At 35.8% G+C, this 16,502-nt stretch overlaps 1 protein-coding gene across 4 annotated transcripts in view; it reads right to left on the bottom strand.

Moving 5' to 3' along the window:
* Positions 1-922: 922 nt before the first annotated feature.
* The window catches only part of LOC135222624 (neural-cadherin-like), a 451,947-nt gene continuing 436,367 nt past the window's right edge, over positions 923-16,502 (bottom strand). For 2 of the 4 annotated variants that reach the window (XM_064260738.1, XM_064260737.1), the window contains 10 exons: positions 13,848-13,985; positions 12,363-12,509; positions 10,799-11,072; positions 8,178-10,450; positions 6,454-7,366; positions 6,097-6,286; positions 5,671-5,906; positions 4,626-4,853; positions 3,597-3,791; positions 923-1,964 (listed from right to left, as the gene is read on the bottom strand). In XM_064260738.1, the coding sequence (XP_064116808.1) occupies positions 1,792-1,964; positions 3,597-3,791; positions 4,626-4,853; positions 5,671-5,906; positions 6,097-6,286; positions 6,454-7,366; positions 8,178-10,450; positions 10,799-11,072; positions 12,363-12,509; positions 13,848-13,985 (4,767 nt within the window). In that variant the 3' untranslated portion in view covers positions 923-1,791. The remainder of the gene's footprint in view (positions 1,965-3,596; positions 3,792-4,625; positions 4,854-5,670; positions 5,907-6,096; positions 6,287-6,453; positions 7,367-8,177; positions 10,451-10,798; positions 11,073-12,362; positions 12,510-13,847; positions 13,986-16,502) is intronic. The other 2 variants (XM_064260740.1, XM_064260739.1) reach the window with 2 other exon arrangements.

The raw sequence follows: 16,502 nt of genomic DNA on the forward strand, positions 1-16,502 counted from the left end.
TTGATTAATCTGTATAATGGTTTATTGATATAAATTTTGATTTAATGCCGCATGATACAAAACGGAACAGCTAACGGTCTCTCATATATATGGCCTCAGAATAAATCTCATTTTTTGCTCTGCCACTTCGATAGTACGAATTATATTTTCATTAAAGGGCAGGGCAAGTTTAGCCCATGTTTCAAATTTAATTCTGCAGCAGACAACTCGGGCGTCATCTATTATTTCCTTACTGGCGTGGCATTACCTCACTTCTGTCTTGGCTACTTCATTGGTATCTGTAAATACTAGCGCAATGCATATACCCATTAATTAAGAAACAACAACACATTTCTGCTAACTGTTTCCATGACAATAGGCGCAAATATTCCAATCAAAAGAGGGGTACTGCGATGGCATCCAAGCCATGCATTATTTCATTATTTGGCTCATACAAATTTTATTCATTTCCGGTGGTTCCCAAACTGGGGGAAATTTCCCCCTGGGGTGTAATTTGAAGCTACCAGGGAGGAAATAATTACACTACCTACTAACTAAAAAAATCTCAGATGGATTTGATTTTCTCATGTTGTTACTAACCACTCTCTATCCACTTTACTCTGTAACTATATGTTTATCAGTATATTTTTACCTTCGAAAAATAAATTAATAAATAGTCACAGTATGTTTTAACTAGTCTTTTCCTCATACATATGAAGGGGGAAATCTGGATGGTTGAACTGGGTGCAGGGGGAAATGACAGAAAAAAAGTTTGGGATCCACTGATTTTAAACATTCTTGTTATAAAGACTTCTTTACGTAGAAACTGAATTCTAACTTACTCCGGAAGCAGAATTTGTCATATAAGTTGGTTTTTAAAAATTATTAGACGATTTGTGAACATTACCTTTTCTTTTCCCTCAGTGCCTTGTAATTATTTTTCTACTATATTGGTCATCATCATTTTTGGTGGAGTAATTGCTAGCTGCTGCGTACTATAGGATACAAAATAAAAGTTGCTTTCATTTCGTTTATTTACAAAAAACTTCGTATCACAGAAAACATTTACAATTACCATCTGAAACAGTATTAACAGCCTCTCGAAATCTCGAAGTACATTTTTACGAAGAAATGGTTATATATAGATATACCTATATTTTTATCGTAAATATCAATTAACGTGAATAGTAGCTATCTTTAAACAAACGTGAAATGTGAACATGTTGCAGTGTACGTCGGTATTGATCATACTAAAGATAACAAAAATATTGTACAAGAAGAATAACTTAATTTTGAAACTTATTAATATAAAAAATGTTTCTAGAATAAATTTTCTTGCGAAGGATAATGTATACTTTTGAAACTTGTGAAGAAAAGAAAAAGCTAATCGAACGCAAACTTATAGTGGAATAGTCGCTGTTAGACGACGCTCATTTCTTTGAGGTTTTCTTTGAACTTTGGAATGGAAAGATAACCTTTCGTTGCTCAGCGACAAAGATATTGTAATCTTTCTTCGCCACAGCGCCTCTTGAGGGACACTTCCTAACAAGACAAGAAGGGGATCTTTGTTCTTGTGACAAATTACCATATCTCAAGCGAAGGGACTCTTGATTTCAGGACCGTGATTCTCACTGCAGTTATGGTAGGAACCTATTTCTCTTAGATTACCATATAAAAACTAAAATCATTTCCCCTGTTTGCTTTCAATTATGGCGTCCCAGTCATTCAGTGATGCTGAAGAGCTCACAAGAAGAAAATGAAAAAGAAACGATTCCGCGCTTGAGATTTCAATTCAAAATCCGTGAAGCAACATCAAATAATTCCTTTTCTCTTTCTTGTCTCCTGGTTTTGCACTCTATGGTTTGCCCCTTCTTTCTCTAACTCTTCTTCGTCGGATTCTCCTTCCGTATACATGTCAGCCAGGATGTAAAAACGTGGTCCCCAGCCTCTGAGGTCGTCAAAACTTAGTTTGTTGCTGTCTGTCCCTGAAAGGGGAAGAAGATGCCAGTTATTGACATGTCACTCGGTACCTTGTCTCCCAAAGTAGGAAGTTGATGACATGGATCACTTGCGTTTTTATTTATATTAGAGAAAATTATATTAGAGAGGTCATCTCTGTTCGACAGTGCGAAGAATTAGAGAAAATTTCTTTGAGAGGTTGAAAAAAAAACATTCTGATATCTTTGAATATCTGCAACCTGTTCAGATTTCGGATGGTTCATCTTATTATTAGAATTGATTAATATTATCATATAGATTAGACACTTGATGGATACCAAAAGTTACTCTCTCTCTCTCTCTCTCTCTCTCTCTCTCTCTCTCTCTCATTCAAATGATATATTCTTTTATTGTCTGGGACCACAATGCTGGTTGTTCAGCAGAAAATCATCTTGTCACAGACTGAATGGCCTTTTCTCAAACAAATTTAAGACTATCGATATTTGTTACCAATATCACGCAGGGCAGAAAGTGGTACATTGTGTTTTATAGGTACCCCAAGATTTTCGTTAGCCTTTGGATAATTTGTTGTTTAGTCTGCTTAGGGTCGTGCAGACGGTGAAATTGCAAAAAGTAAGCTTTTTCAGGAATTGGATTTCTGATTTCCACATAACTTTTATGTTGATTAAATATGATAATAATAACATCTTTAAAATTCACAAACTTTTACCCGCATACGATATCACTGCTAACTCTAAAGTTCATTTCTTATCATACAAAATATTTTTAATGGATGTACAATAACATTAAAAAGACGACAGTTGCACTCGATTAGTGATTGTAATAATTTTTATAAACTTCTGGATAATAGTTTGAAGGAAAGATGTTTGGAGAGGGACACAAAGACTTTTCATTAGCGGAAGTGGCCAAATGAAAGGTGTTTTGAAGATTATTAAGAAATTTCTATGAAACGGATGTTGCGTGTAGGTTTACAAAGTAATTTTTTTTTGTAATCCCGAGGACCATGAAGGAAAGATTTATCAGGAAGTATAATAAAAAAAACTATATTTTCCTGGGAGATAATGGAATGGTGTTTTGGAGAAGGTTCCAAAGATATTTTTCTTTTACCAGAGGCACACAGAGGAAAGTTGTTTTTGGAAAGGATGCCTAAAACTTTATTTTACCTAGATGTCTACAAGCAATTTTTTCCCAGAAGAACGGAAATGAAAGGTATTTTGAGGAAGGGTACAGTCTGTTTTCTTGACCAAAGTTGTAAACAGAATGTATTTACATTAGGACATAAAGGATTTTTTTTTTTTTTTTTGAGACTCAGAATTGAAAAGTATTTAGGGTAGAGTTACCAAAGGTTTTTTTGTTTTGTTTTTTAAGAGGGACTTAAATGCAAAATATTTAGGAAAATATTTAGGGGAGGATTACATGATTTTCTTTTTATACGAGGGAGGCTTAAAGGGAGGGGTTTCTGAGAGACGCAGTGGAAATCGGTTATTTTACTTCATTTTATTTCTTCATCAATTTTGGAGAGGCTGTTTTACAAACCTTTTCATCCCAGATGACCACAAAGTGGAGGTATTCTGAGGATTGTTAAGGAAAATAAACTTTGTAACCAGAGGGACTAGTGGAAAGGTGTTCTGGGAAGGGCTACGAAAAACCTTTTTTACCAGACCCGAGAGATGAAAAGGAGTTTCCTGCCGACGAACTGCCTCCTCCTCCCTCGTAGGCGTAATTCCGAACGTCGTCGTAACTGGATGGATGTTGTTGATGGCTGACGTACTTTCTCTGCATCTCGGGGTGACTCGCGACCACCACGTCTAAGTTGGCCATGGTCACCTTCATTTGCATACTGTCCTCCATGTCTGGTGAATAAGAATGTGAAGTTTCATTGTTTAATACCTGTATGTATGAATATCTATGAATGCACCCACATCCCACACAGACCTCTCTCTCTCTCTCTCTCTCTCTCTCTCTCTCTCTCTCTCTCTCTCTCTCTCTTCTCTCTCTCTATATATATATATATATATATATATATATATATATATATATTATATATATATGTATATATATATATATATATATATATTATATATATATATATATATATATTGTTTACTCAAGAGCATAGATAAATAAATAAAAAAAAATACTTTGTCCATGTTAAAGCAAAGGTGAGAAACTGATAATTAAGCTTAAGTACGGTATAGTTAAAATGTTGTAAACCTACCCTGTCATATTCTTAGTAACAGTTGAAAATAACCAATGAAATTGAGTAAGCTACTTATATATAATATATATAATATACTATATATATATATATATATATATATTTATATATATTTATATATATATTATATATATTATTCATAAAACTTGCTTGTATACATATATGTATATTTATTAATAATTTGGCACATTTGCTTTCAACCGTGTTTTTTTTTTATGAAATTTAGATAATATTCAAAATAGGAATATATCATCAGCCAGTTCAACCAGAAACTATTCATGTCTTTGAATGTTATGAAAAGAACATTTACGGGTCCGGAATACATTATCTTAGGCTATACTAGTTTTCACAATATCACTCTGTATACCTACGGATGGTTAGACATCCTCAAACGAGTAACAGTTTGTCAAAGCTTGAAGATATTCAGAGAGAACAGACATGTGCAAGTCATTGTGACTCTTCCCCTTACCCTTCGCTTTAGGAATTAAGGTTCCCCCATTAGCCACGACAGAGACAGTAGGGACGCTTAATGCTGTCAGGTCCAATACGGTGACTTCCCCTTCCCCGACGACTCTTCCACCGCCTCTGTCATCCTTGAATTTTGCGGTCATCTCAGTTCCCTCTTGGCTTCCCTCATCTTTGGAGAATCTTCGTCTTCGCTTTTGACAGAAGCACACGAGCAATACTGCCATCATTACTGAGAACGAATGCATAGGAAATGGGTGTTAAAGCCAACATTTTAGCAGAACTTTAAAATAGTGATTAAATCAACCAAAGTTCCGTTAGCAGAAATTCTAGTAAGTTTCTTCATACAATGCGTGGGATAGATTAAGATTTTATAAGATTTTAGAATGGTTCACTTCCTATTCAGTCATGCTAGAAAACTGTTGTACACCTGCGTTGATTAGAACAAGAATTATGGACACTAAATGAATTTAGATGGAAGTATTTTCATACTGATGATACAGTGGTCTTTACGGAGTAACTTTGTCAGTGCACCTCACGCAGTGCATTGTAGCCATTAATTAAGGTTCTTTGCAGTGTTCCTTCGGCCCCTATCTGCAACCCCTGCCTTTACTTTACCTCCGTTCGTATTCTCTTTCTTCCACATTTCTTTCCACCTTCTGCTAGCAATTGTATCTTACTGCAACTGCGGGGGCTTCCTCCTGTTACACCATTAAAACCTTTTTGCTCTCAATTTCACTTTCATCCCTGAATGACCACATAGGTCCCAGCACGTAACCTTCGGCCTAAATCTTATATTCCTTTCTATTCAATCCTACGTTGGCTTGCCATAACGCAAGAACTTTATGACAGTGCCATTTTCTTACAAAACCAATTTGGATTTATATAACTAGTGTATGAATTTAAAACAAATATGCATTAACTCTTCTCTCAGAGGCATCCAACCATTCGTGAAGAAGATGAGGAAAGAGAGACATCTTCCCAATAGGGTTTTTAAAGACAATATTTGCTTTGTACAGCCATTTCGGCTTTGTAAAGAAGTGTCTTACCTAGAACAATGAGAATACAGACAATGATAGCAGCAACAGCAGGTAAACTTGGTTGCAGTGGGCTAACTTCTTGAACTAGCTCACAGTTGTCTCCATAGTAACCTGTAGGGCAGTGACATATATATGATGGCTGCTGGTTACTGCAAATACCACCATTTTCACAGGGTCCAGACAGACACTCGTCCTCATCCAAACAACCTCGATTGTCTTTCGTTAAAATGCTTCCCTCTGGACACCTGCAATATATAAATGTTAAGAAGGTCTTTACTAATTATTCTGCGCAATTTATAATGGGAAAGTGTGCATTATAGTCGTAACCAGATAGGAAAAATAATTTATATTCACAGTTGCAGCCGAAGGCTAAAGTTTCAATACGAGCTCCAACAATGGAAATGAATGAGAGAAAAAAATCTCTTTATGACTTACCCACATTCATGTCTCATCCATAAATCTTTACAAATAAACGGAGTTATGCAGTTCACATTAAGGCACTGGTCTCGCGAGATGCAGTGTGAGGCTAAATTATGGAAGGCAGTGGCTTGTGCCCACTGAGTACCACTGAGATATGGAGGAAGAGGTAACGATTTGCCTTCTATTCTAACATCATCTAGACAACCTATAAAAGTAATTATGCTTATTATTTGGAAAGTTGAAGCGTTAGTAGTTAAATAACAATCACCAGTTGACCATTTTATTCATTCTTTTTGGCATACTAAAGTTAGTGTTAAATTCAATCTAGTATTTCAATATTAACCATATAATTCGTATTGTGGTCCCACTTACTATGATTATAATCACTGTGTACCATGAAAACATCAATACTAGAGAATTGGACCCTGCCACCAACGGTAACTCCACCTTGAGGATTAACGTCTATTAGCTCATTGCTTGACTGTGATGAAGTTTCATTGTAATTGCGACCTTCACCACCATCCATAGTGAGGATAACAATTGTCCCATATCGTTTCACCGCCACAGAATGCCATAGCCCATCACTTACATTTACCATTGACAAGCGAACAAGATTTTCTTCTAGTTTTAAGGCATTCAGATTGAATCTGAATTGTAAACCATTTTCTCTTATCTCAAGAATACCATATAATGCACTGTGTTGGTTAGACATTCGTAAAAGTTCACCAGATTTCTCCCAGGTTCGAAATCTTAACTGAATGTCTGTGTGGAAAGAACTAGGTTTAAACGATAGAGCATACTTAGCATAAGACTGATTTTCGAAATAAGATGGTATTGTTTGCTCATCACAGGCTGCCCCTGTCCATCCAGCATTGCACAGACACACAGGTTGACTTATAGAACCGGAACAGATGCCATTGGGCCCACAGCCAGCCAGTGTAGAGTTTGTGGTGCACACTTTATCAAAATAAGGACATCCCTTTTCGGTATTGCTATGAAGAGCAGGATTAGCAAAGTCATAAAAATGGCTATTCACCATAAGTTTCCTAATGCACCCTTTAAAGTGATGACCATGCGGTAAGTGATGCCATCTGTAAGACCCAGCTGGTAGTGGGGGATGTGCCAAACCCCCTACCTGGAGGGGGCTGTTGACGTTCAAGTATTCGTTGAATGGAGGGATGGTACCAGAAGCTCGGCATCTGGAGATATCAGATCTTCCTTTTATCCCATTATCATCTTCTTCAAGTGGAACTTGCCTACAGTGATCCACATCAAGTCTGACATCCTGGAAACGATCAAACATTTTTAAAGGTATATCTGCTCTTAAGAATGAGCAAGTGAAAAGATAGTCCTTACACAGCTGCAGATTACTAGTTAAAAATGAATATTGAAGTTCAGTCTTACAGGTTTAAAGAAAAAAAACTTTGGTAAAAACTGAGTGGGCAGCTGGTAAATGAAAGAATCCATAAGTTATGATGTGTATTTGTAACATTTTCTGAAGACCTGATGTATGGGCAAATATCATGAAATATATTTTGAAACAATAAGCACAAATTTCAGAAGTGTAAAACTTGTTTAGATGATGAGTACCCAAAATATATATGAAATCATTTACACATAAGTGTTTGCTAAGGGTTTTCCCTAAAAGTGTTTTACCTTGATGTCAACATTCCTAAGTCTTTTCTTTTTAATGCCTGTTACACTGTTGATCATGAAAATCAGTTTTATACTAGTGCAAGTTACAACTCCATTCTGTAAAAGCTTTAGAATCTATGAATTAATTTAATTCGAAAGATAAAATTCCATTGAATTGTGAAATTGGGAATATATTTATAGAGTTCTTTAATTTCTAGAATTTTGTACTTCAGAACCCTCTGCACCTAAAGTAACAATAACTCTCATGATCCTATCATTAGGAGTTTACACTAACATTACTTTTAAACAAAATTTGAGAAATTAATAGAATTATGAAAACATGTTGCGAAACATTAATATACGTATTTTATCATCATTACGTGGTAGTAGAAAAGTTAAAATTACACAAAGCTTAGTAGCTAAAGAACGTGTGAAATCATAGATTGTTATAGCATCATTACCTCTTTGTCCCAGTATATGTCAGCTCTGTGCCACTTGTCATCATCCAAGCTTGTTGTTGTATTCACCTTCAGTTGCAGAGTTCCTGATCCAAAATCTACTAAAAGCCTTAATTGGCCCTTCTCCAGCTCCAGTGCTATAAAGTCTGTTATAGCAAACTCATTTGCTGCTGGAGTTGTAATTGGTCCATTATAGAATATTAGCCCCTCTGGTTCTTGAGAAAGGAATTCTACACTTATATGGGTATTTTTACACACTTCTAATGGAGGGAACCAAGCGAAACCATTTCCAAGAAACGTTCTAGTTAGGATTTGGCATTGTGGCCCATCATATCCCGTTGAACATTCACAGTGAACACTGTATTTTTCTTGAAGACATCGACCACGATTAAAACAAGGATTTGGACGGCATGAAACTTCAGTAGAAAAATTTCTAGCACCACAAACACATTCAGGTACAACACGAGTATGAACACCCACGAAAGAAGTTCTATTGGCATCTATCAAATACTGGCTTTTAGAAATTAAAAATTTATTTGTACATGATCCATCACAATGTAAGTTTTCAGCCATACATTCGTTTATACCAACCATAATTATTTTAACCCCTACTGCTTTTTCTATCGCTGTTCTGTGCCTTAATACCACTCCGTTTATTTTTACTGACTGATAATACTGAGAATCATAAACTGAAAAGAACACATCAGTCACAGGTGGTCTTTCTTCTTTCATTTGTATACTAAAGAGATCCACACTGTATATCTTTAAACCAAATAACTTTGCTATTTTTTCTCGGAGCTGATCTGCTTTACTGCGGACAAGTTTATTTGTCTTATAATCCCACTGACTTATGAATTCAGTGTCTGTCATGTTTCCAATTCGAATAGAACCTGCATTTTCCACTGCTGCTTCTGGAATGTGCCGGACTTGCACTGACACACTAGCTTTCACATTAGACTGAGAATGTTTACGGTCATGCACATAAAAGTTCAGATGGTATGAACTTTTACTTGGGACATATTTCATTATGATCATACCACTATCTTCCTCAAGTTTAAAGTTTGGATGGGGAGAATTTTCCCAAACATAAGTCTTCTCACTCAAATCCCAGTCATCTTTATCTTCAACATACACTCGTCCAACTGGGGTGCCATGTGTCTGACCCATATAACTGTAAAACAAAATGTCCTTCTTCCCAGGCTGCATTTGATGGTCATTTTTATCTCCTATAGTGACTGTCAGTGTTGAAGTACCCATCATAGAGGGAGCACCCGAGTCTTTGATGACAATAGGAACAAAGTACTCCTTTTGTTCTTCACGATCAAACTCTCTAAGCGAAAAAACAACAGCCATGCCATCTTCATTCAACCCCCTCGGAATATTTTCCACTCTGAAGGAAGTTTTGATGGCAGGTGATGCTTTTGGGTCGAGCCAAAAATGGAAAGGGGGACCATTTTTCATGGCTGGATCATCGATGTCTGTGGCTAGAATCTCAGCCACTTTTCTTGGAGGCTCATTTTCGGGTATAATTGGACGGTAATCTTCAAGAAATATTGGATAATTATCATTGACATCCATTACTCTAACAGTGAGTAACATAGTGGCACTCTTTGGAGGCACTTCATCATCCATTGCCACAATTCTCAATAAGTGAGTTGGATTACGTTCTCTGTCCAAATTCCTCTGCACTTTGAGAGTTCCTGACCCATCAATGGAGAATTGTCTGTATCTGTCAGATGATTTATGAATTTTATAGTAAACTTTACTTTCTCCTTCTTTATCAGGATCTGTTGCTATTATAGTTGTCAGACTAGTTCCAACTGGTGAATTTTCCAACACTTGAACTTCACCACTACCTTTAAGAAACTGTGGTTCATTATCGTTGATATCTTTTAACTTCACCTTCACCCATGACGTTGCTACATGATATGGCTCTGTTATTTTATTTTCACCCAAATCACTTACTTGGATCTGAAATTTGAAACCACCTCTTTGTTTAGGGTCTTCGTAGTCTAGAGGTTTGATAACCTTTAATGAACCAGTTCCATCAGGGTTGGTAACCATCATAAACTTGTCAGCTCCAAACCCAGATGACTCAATGACTTTGTACAAAAAAGTATTTTTTTCATCTTCATCGAAAACAGAAACTGTCAGAATAGGCTGAACAGGTAAATCTAAACCTTCTGTTTCATCCGTTTCGGTGACCCATTCCTCCTTGGCGAACATTGGAGGTTTATCGTTGATGTCCAACACTAGAATGCTTACTGTGCCCGTTCCTGTGTATTTTAGAATAGGTAGGTTACAATTGATCTGTTGCCTGAAGTCCAATACCATGAAAAAAATTTTAAGAGAGGAAATTTCCATTATAGGCATTAGATTTTGTCAGACTATGAAAACAGTTACAATAATACAGAAGGATATACCACGTATATCAACATTCAGGAGTGAACACGAGACTGACGTACAAAGAATAAAAGAAAAGCTAGAATTCATATATTAGTTTTCATTTTTATTTCATTGAGGAGTTTTGCGAAATGAATGATAATGACCACAACGAGGTGCAAATGTGTTAGTTCCTCACTTTTATAATCTAACGTTGAGCTATGCAAGGTCTGATACATTACCTTTAAGGCCCCCTCCATCCGTTGCAACTACTTGGATAAGGTAATCTTGAGTTTCTTCCCTGTCCAGACAGCAAACAGCAGTTCTGACTACTCCAGTGTTTGATTCTACAAGGAACAACGGCTGACCAGTGATTTCATCAATGACATTCTTTTCTATGGAATAAGTCAGCTGGGCATTTGTACCTTCATTAGGGTCATCATAGTCATCGGCTTTCATAGTTATGACCTCCAATCCACTCGTTCCATTTTCTGTTACATTTCCATAATAAATGGCCTATCAAGGAATGGCAATAAGAGGAAACAGTAATATTAATTAACCTCATGCTGATGTAACATAAATAACTGGTAAATCAATATATTATACCAAGTTTTAAATCTTAACTTTTTTAATGTGTTCCTATACTAGCTCTGGATAGCTGATGGTTATGCTGTTGATTTTCCTACTTCCTTTTCATGGATGTCGTCAGATTCACAATGAAAGAAAAACAGGTAGTATACGTCAAATTTATATTTGGCATGTGTTCCTGCTAAGATTTGATGATCACATGCGGATGGCTTTAAAAAAAGAAATGAAATCATTCTCAATGGAGCCGTTTTGTAAATATCATTAAATGTCGTTGAAAGGGCGTTTCTCTGGATAAAGTGATTAATATTAGTACATTGTCTTTTGACCAGTCAGTCTAATGATCTGCAAAAAGCTACTGCATTAACCAAAGCATAACTTAAAATATCATTTGATTAAGGACATCAAGACAGACCTCATAGGGAGCACAAAGTACTAACTCCAATCAAGTTTTCATTTTATGTATATATATATATATATATATATTATTATATATATATTATATATATATAATATATATATATATACATATACATATACATATATACATATACATATATATTGGGAAAACATTAAATTTAGAAATAGTTTTTACTCACTTATGAACTGATATCTTAATATTTTCTTTCAGTTTTTAGCATGCTTTACATAATAAGTAAAGGTGCAACATTTATGGTAATTATTATATTTTTTGTAACCACAAGCATCTACGAGTACGGATAATACAATTCTCTGAGTTATGAAATCTTTGAAATTAATCATTACTGCCATCAGATTGCTAAGAAAACAATAGCCATTCTCCAAGCAAAGATGAATGGTGGAATCGAATGCATACGAACACAAAAACCCAAAATAAGTCTCTACCGTTAGGGATTTTTCTTAAAAATTTACTACAGGGATCAACTGAAAACAGGAGATTAAGCGTTCAATACATAATTCATTTCGTATGGCACAGGTTTCCACATAACTTCAGTATATTGCCTCTTCTTTGCTTTTCTTATGTTTCTCTACAAATAGTTTTTTCAAATTCCAAAATTGTACTTGCAGCAGTTCTCCTCGTGTTTACGATTGAATTTACGTTATGAAAACCTTAAAGTAAATTTTGATAAAATTTGGAATATAGAAAGATTTTCATACTGACATTCCCATTCGTGTTTGTATCATCGTTAGACGTTTCTGTAAACAGAAAAGAAATTGGTAGAGTCGAGAACCTTTTCCCACCTGAGTAAATCTGGGAGGGTTATCGTTGACGTCTTTCAGTTTGACAACAAACTCGCTGTAACTCACAAGTCCCGTCCCTCCTTCGTCCTGTGCAAACACCGTCAGTCCCCAGCGGGGTCGGCCTCCGGGGTAATCACGGTCGAGTGGCTGTCAAAAATACACAGAACCGCTTGTTAGATTCAGTTGTACTTGGCCTTCAGTTTCAAAATAGATTTCTCTCTAACACTTTCAGTATATCTACTAACATGTAGAACAAAGTAGATTCATCTCATATGCTTTCCGTATACCTATCAACATTTAGGACAAATTAGATTTATCTTTACTGCTTTCAGTACACCTACCAGCATAAATGCAAAATAGATTTCTCTTTAACGCTTTCAGCATACCTACCAACATATAGGATAAAATATCAAATTATTGAATGTAAGTGCTATAAATGAAATAATTGTTTTGGTAATGATAGTGATTACTGCCAAAAATGAGGAACACCTACAGAGAACAGTTGGAGAGTGGCTGGAGTCTTTAGAGAGGGGTGACTTAAAGGTGCATGTGAATAAAACAGGTTTTGGTGAGCAGTAGAGAAGATAGAAGAAGTTTGATTATAAAACAGGTGAAAAAGTTTAAAAACTTTGAATCTACATTTTTTGAGACTGAAGTTGACAGTAGGATAAAAGCTGCGTTGGGAAGTGGAGAGAGGTAGCTGGAGTAGCATGTGATAAGAAAATGTCAATCAAGCTAAAGGTCACGATCTACTGCATAATGATTAGACCAGTGCTAATGTATGGGTCAGAAACATGGGCTGTAAGAAGAAAAGAAGTAAAGCTTGAGAGAACAGAGATGAGAATGCTGAAGTGGATTATGGGCATATTTCTGCTTGAGAGATGGGAAAAGGACGAAATAAGAAGGGCAGGCATAGTAAAGATTACAGAAGTGATAAAAGGCACGACTGAGATGGTATGGGCATGTGTTGAGTATGGATGATGGGGAGGGAGTGAAGAAAGCTTGGAAGGAACCTGTTAGAGGAAGAAGATCGACAGGGAGACAGAGAAGTAGATGGTGAGGTAAAGTAAAGGAAGATATGGAGAGAAGAGGTTTGGTGGAGGATGATGCCTTTGATAGAAGGCAGTGGAGCAGGCGCATCAGGCAACCAACCCCTTAATGTAGGGATAACGATGGGAAAGATGAAGAAGTGTTCATCTTATCCTAAAATAACTATGTGATGAAGATCTCTATCTTGATAAGTTCTTGTTTCACTTTCTCCCAGTGCGTTGAAAGTTTGACTTCGTGTACTGTTTAAAATTTGGTAATGAGCGCAGCGAAAATTCTATTACTTAATTAGAGATAATATTCCCATAGAGAGATCCAGGACATAACAGTCCAAAGACTTATCTCTTTCACTGAATGGTCGGTTGACAATTTAACGACGGCAATTATTAAAATAATTGCCGCAATATTTCAAATATTACCGTTAGCAAAGCCACTGACCTTCCTGACGAAAATTTCTCCCGTCGAAGGGTCGATGGCGAAGTGCGAATTCTCAGGATTTTCGATATCGATGCCTTGACCCGAAAGGGAAAACACTATGTCTTCCGGTCTGTCGATGTCGTCGTCTGTTACGCGCACCTGTTGAAGGGTGAAAGGGATGCATAAGTCAATATTTTTCGTCACTTGAAAATGTTATTATACAGTTTCGTCTTGTCGAGACAATGAATACCCTTCTGCTTGGTATACACACACACACACACACACACACACATATATATATATATATATATATATATATATATATATATATATATATATATATATATATATATATATATATATATATAATTATATATATATATAATTATAATTATCAATTAGGTAATTCTCCTGTGGCATTATTACTTCCTGTGGAATAGTGAATAGGATGATGTGGTGAAGAAATAGGAATGGGCCAGATGGATCAGCGTGTTTTAGAGGGAGTTGTTTATTTTCGAAATTCACCAAAGAAGAGAGGAAGACTAAGACAGTAAAGCTATATCTGGAATGCAAGACGGATTAGAACAGAGTAGTAGTAATATCTACAGAATGCTGAGGTTCTAGTAAGACAGACATGAGCGCCGCAAATTTTTAAGAGGGTCGTTGTGCTGTCGATGAGCCCCCTTAGAATACATTAGAATTATATTAAGTTTACAATACGATATTAATATATATATTATATATATATATATATATATATATATATATATATATTATAAATATATATTAATAATTTTAATTTAGTAATTTAATATAATTAAAATTATAATATATATATATATAATATAATAATATATAATATATATAATATCGTATTGTAAACTTAATATAATTCTATATATAATAAAATCTATTAAAATATATATATATATATATATATCTCTCAATTATCTATATATATATCTATTGTATATATATACCGTATTTTACTTAATATGATTCTAATGTATTCTAAGGGGGCTCATCGACAGCACAACGACCCTCTTAAAAATTTGCGTCGCTCATGTCTGTCTTACAAGAACCTCAGCATTCTGTAGATATTACTACTACTATGTTCTAATCCGTCTTGCATTCCATATATAGCCTTACTGTCTTAGTCTTCCTCTCTTCTTTGGTGAATTTCGAAAATAAACTCCTCTAAACACGCTGATCCATCTGGCCCATTCCTATTTCTTCACCACATCATCCTATTCACGATTCCACAGGAAGTAATAATGCCACAGGAGATTTATAATTGATAAGCGCGTCGGCAACAGTAGGAATCAAAATGCATCATTAGTTATTCCCAAGATATCGCGAACTGGATATTAAACGGTACGTGAATCTAAGTAATTGTGAATATGAAAAGGCCACACGTGTACGTGACAAAATTTCATAATTAACTAAGTATTACAAACTTAACAGTTAGTTATCATGATGGGGATGGGTCGACATCTACGTGAAAAAAAACGTGAATTCGACTCACATGTTTATAGTCAATATCAACCTATACCTCTCTTATTAGCTCAGTGTCTAAGGGCACTGTCTATCGTTGTTTCTCAACCCAGTAACAATATAGCGCCTCAGTGGCGTGGTTGGTATGGTATTAGCGTCGCACCTCGGTGGGCGCGGGTCCGATTCTCGGCCATTCCATTGAGGAGTGAGAGATGTGTATTACTGGTGATAGAAGTTCACTCTCGACGTGGTTCGTAAGTCACGTAAAGCCGTTGGTCCCGTTGCTGAATAACCACTGGTTCCATGCAACGTCAAAACACCATACAAACAAACAAACAAACCTAGTAACAATACTAATCCTTCCGGTGACGAAGCACTTATCAACAACTTCATTAACAGTCCACAAGGGTTTTTTTTTAAAAACCACCCTTTTTGAATATTTTCTAAGCACTGGTGAGAGAAACTGTTTTTGTATATTTCACAGACCTTATGAATGCAGTGTAAGTTGTGGTGAAAATCTAAAAACGATATTTGTCTTTATAACATGATGATACATCCGGGTAGAGTTTGATGTTCTGTTTTTCTCGAAGCTCGGTGTCAATAAAAAAATGTGGTCAGTCCTTGTAGAATCTCTTTCGTTGTAGTTGTCGCCTGTATAGTTTGATTGGACGATTTTCTGAAAAACAAAACCCAAGAACTTCGAGAAAAAAAGAGCGAAACCAAACTATACCTGGATCTATTATCATGTTATGATGTCGTTAAAAGACAAATATCGTTTTTAGATTTTAAGCATGTCTTATACTGAATCCATAAGGACTGCGAAATAAAATAAAAACAAAGTTTGTCTCACCCATGCTAAGCAGTTTTCAACTATAATTCCATTTGGGAGTAAGTTATTCCCGAGGTATAGATAACTAGATATTAAACGGTATGTGTGGCTTAATATCTGTGAATATGACAAAAATTCATAGATGTTACAAACTTACAAATCACTTATCACGGTGGAGGTGGGTCCACATCGATTCTAAGTACAGAACCTGAATTCGACACCAACAACGATATGTACTAATATTTCTCTTGATCGCTCGCTGATCAAAGTCACCGTTTACGTCTGTTTCTAATCCCGGAATAGGTCCGAACTCTCCAAGGGTGCAAGTTATGTCCAATGTATAGTGGATTGGA

Source organism: Macrobrachium nipponense, chromosome 8, assembly GCF_015104395.2.
Source record: "Macrobrachium nipponense isolate FS-2020 chromosome 8, ASM1510439v2, whole genome shotgun sequence".
Taxonomy (NCBI): domain Eukaryota; kingdom Metazoa; phylum Arthropoda; class Malacostraca; order Decapoda; family Palaemonidae; genus Macrobrachium; species Macrobrachium nipponense.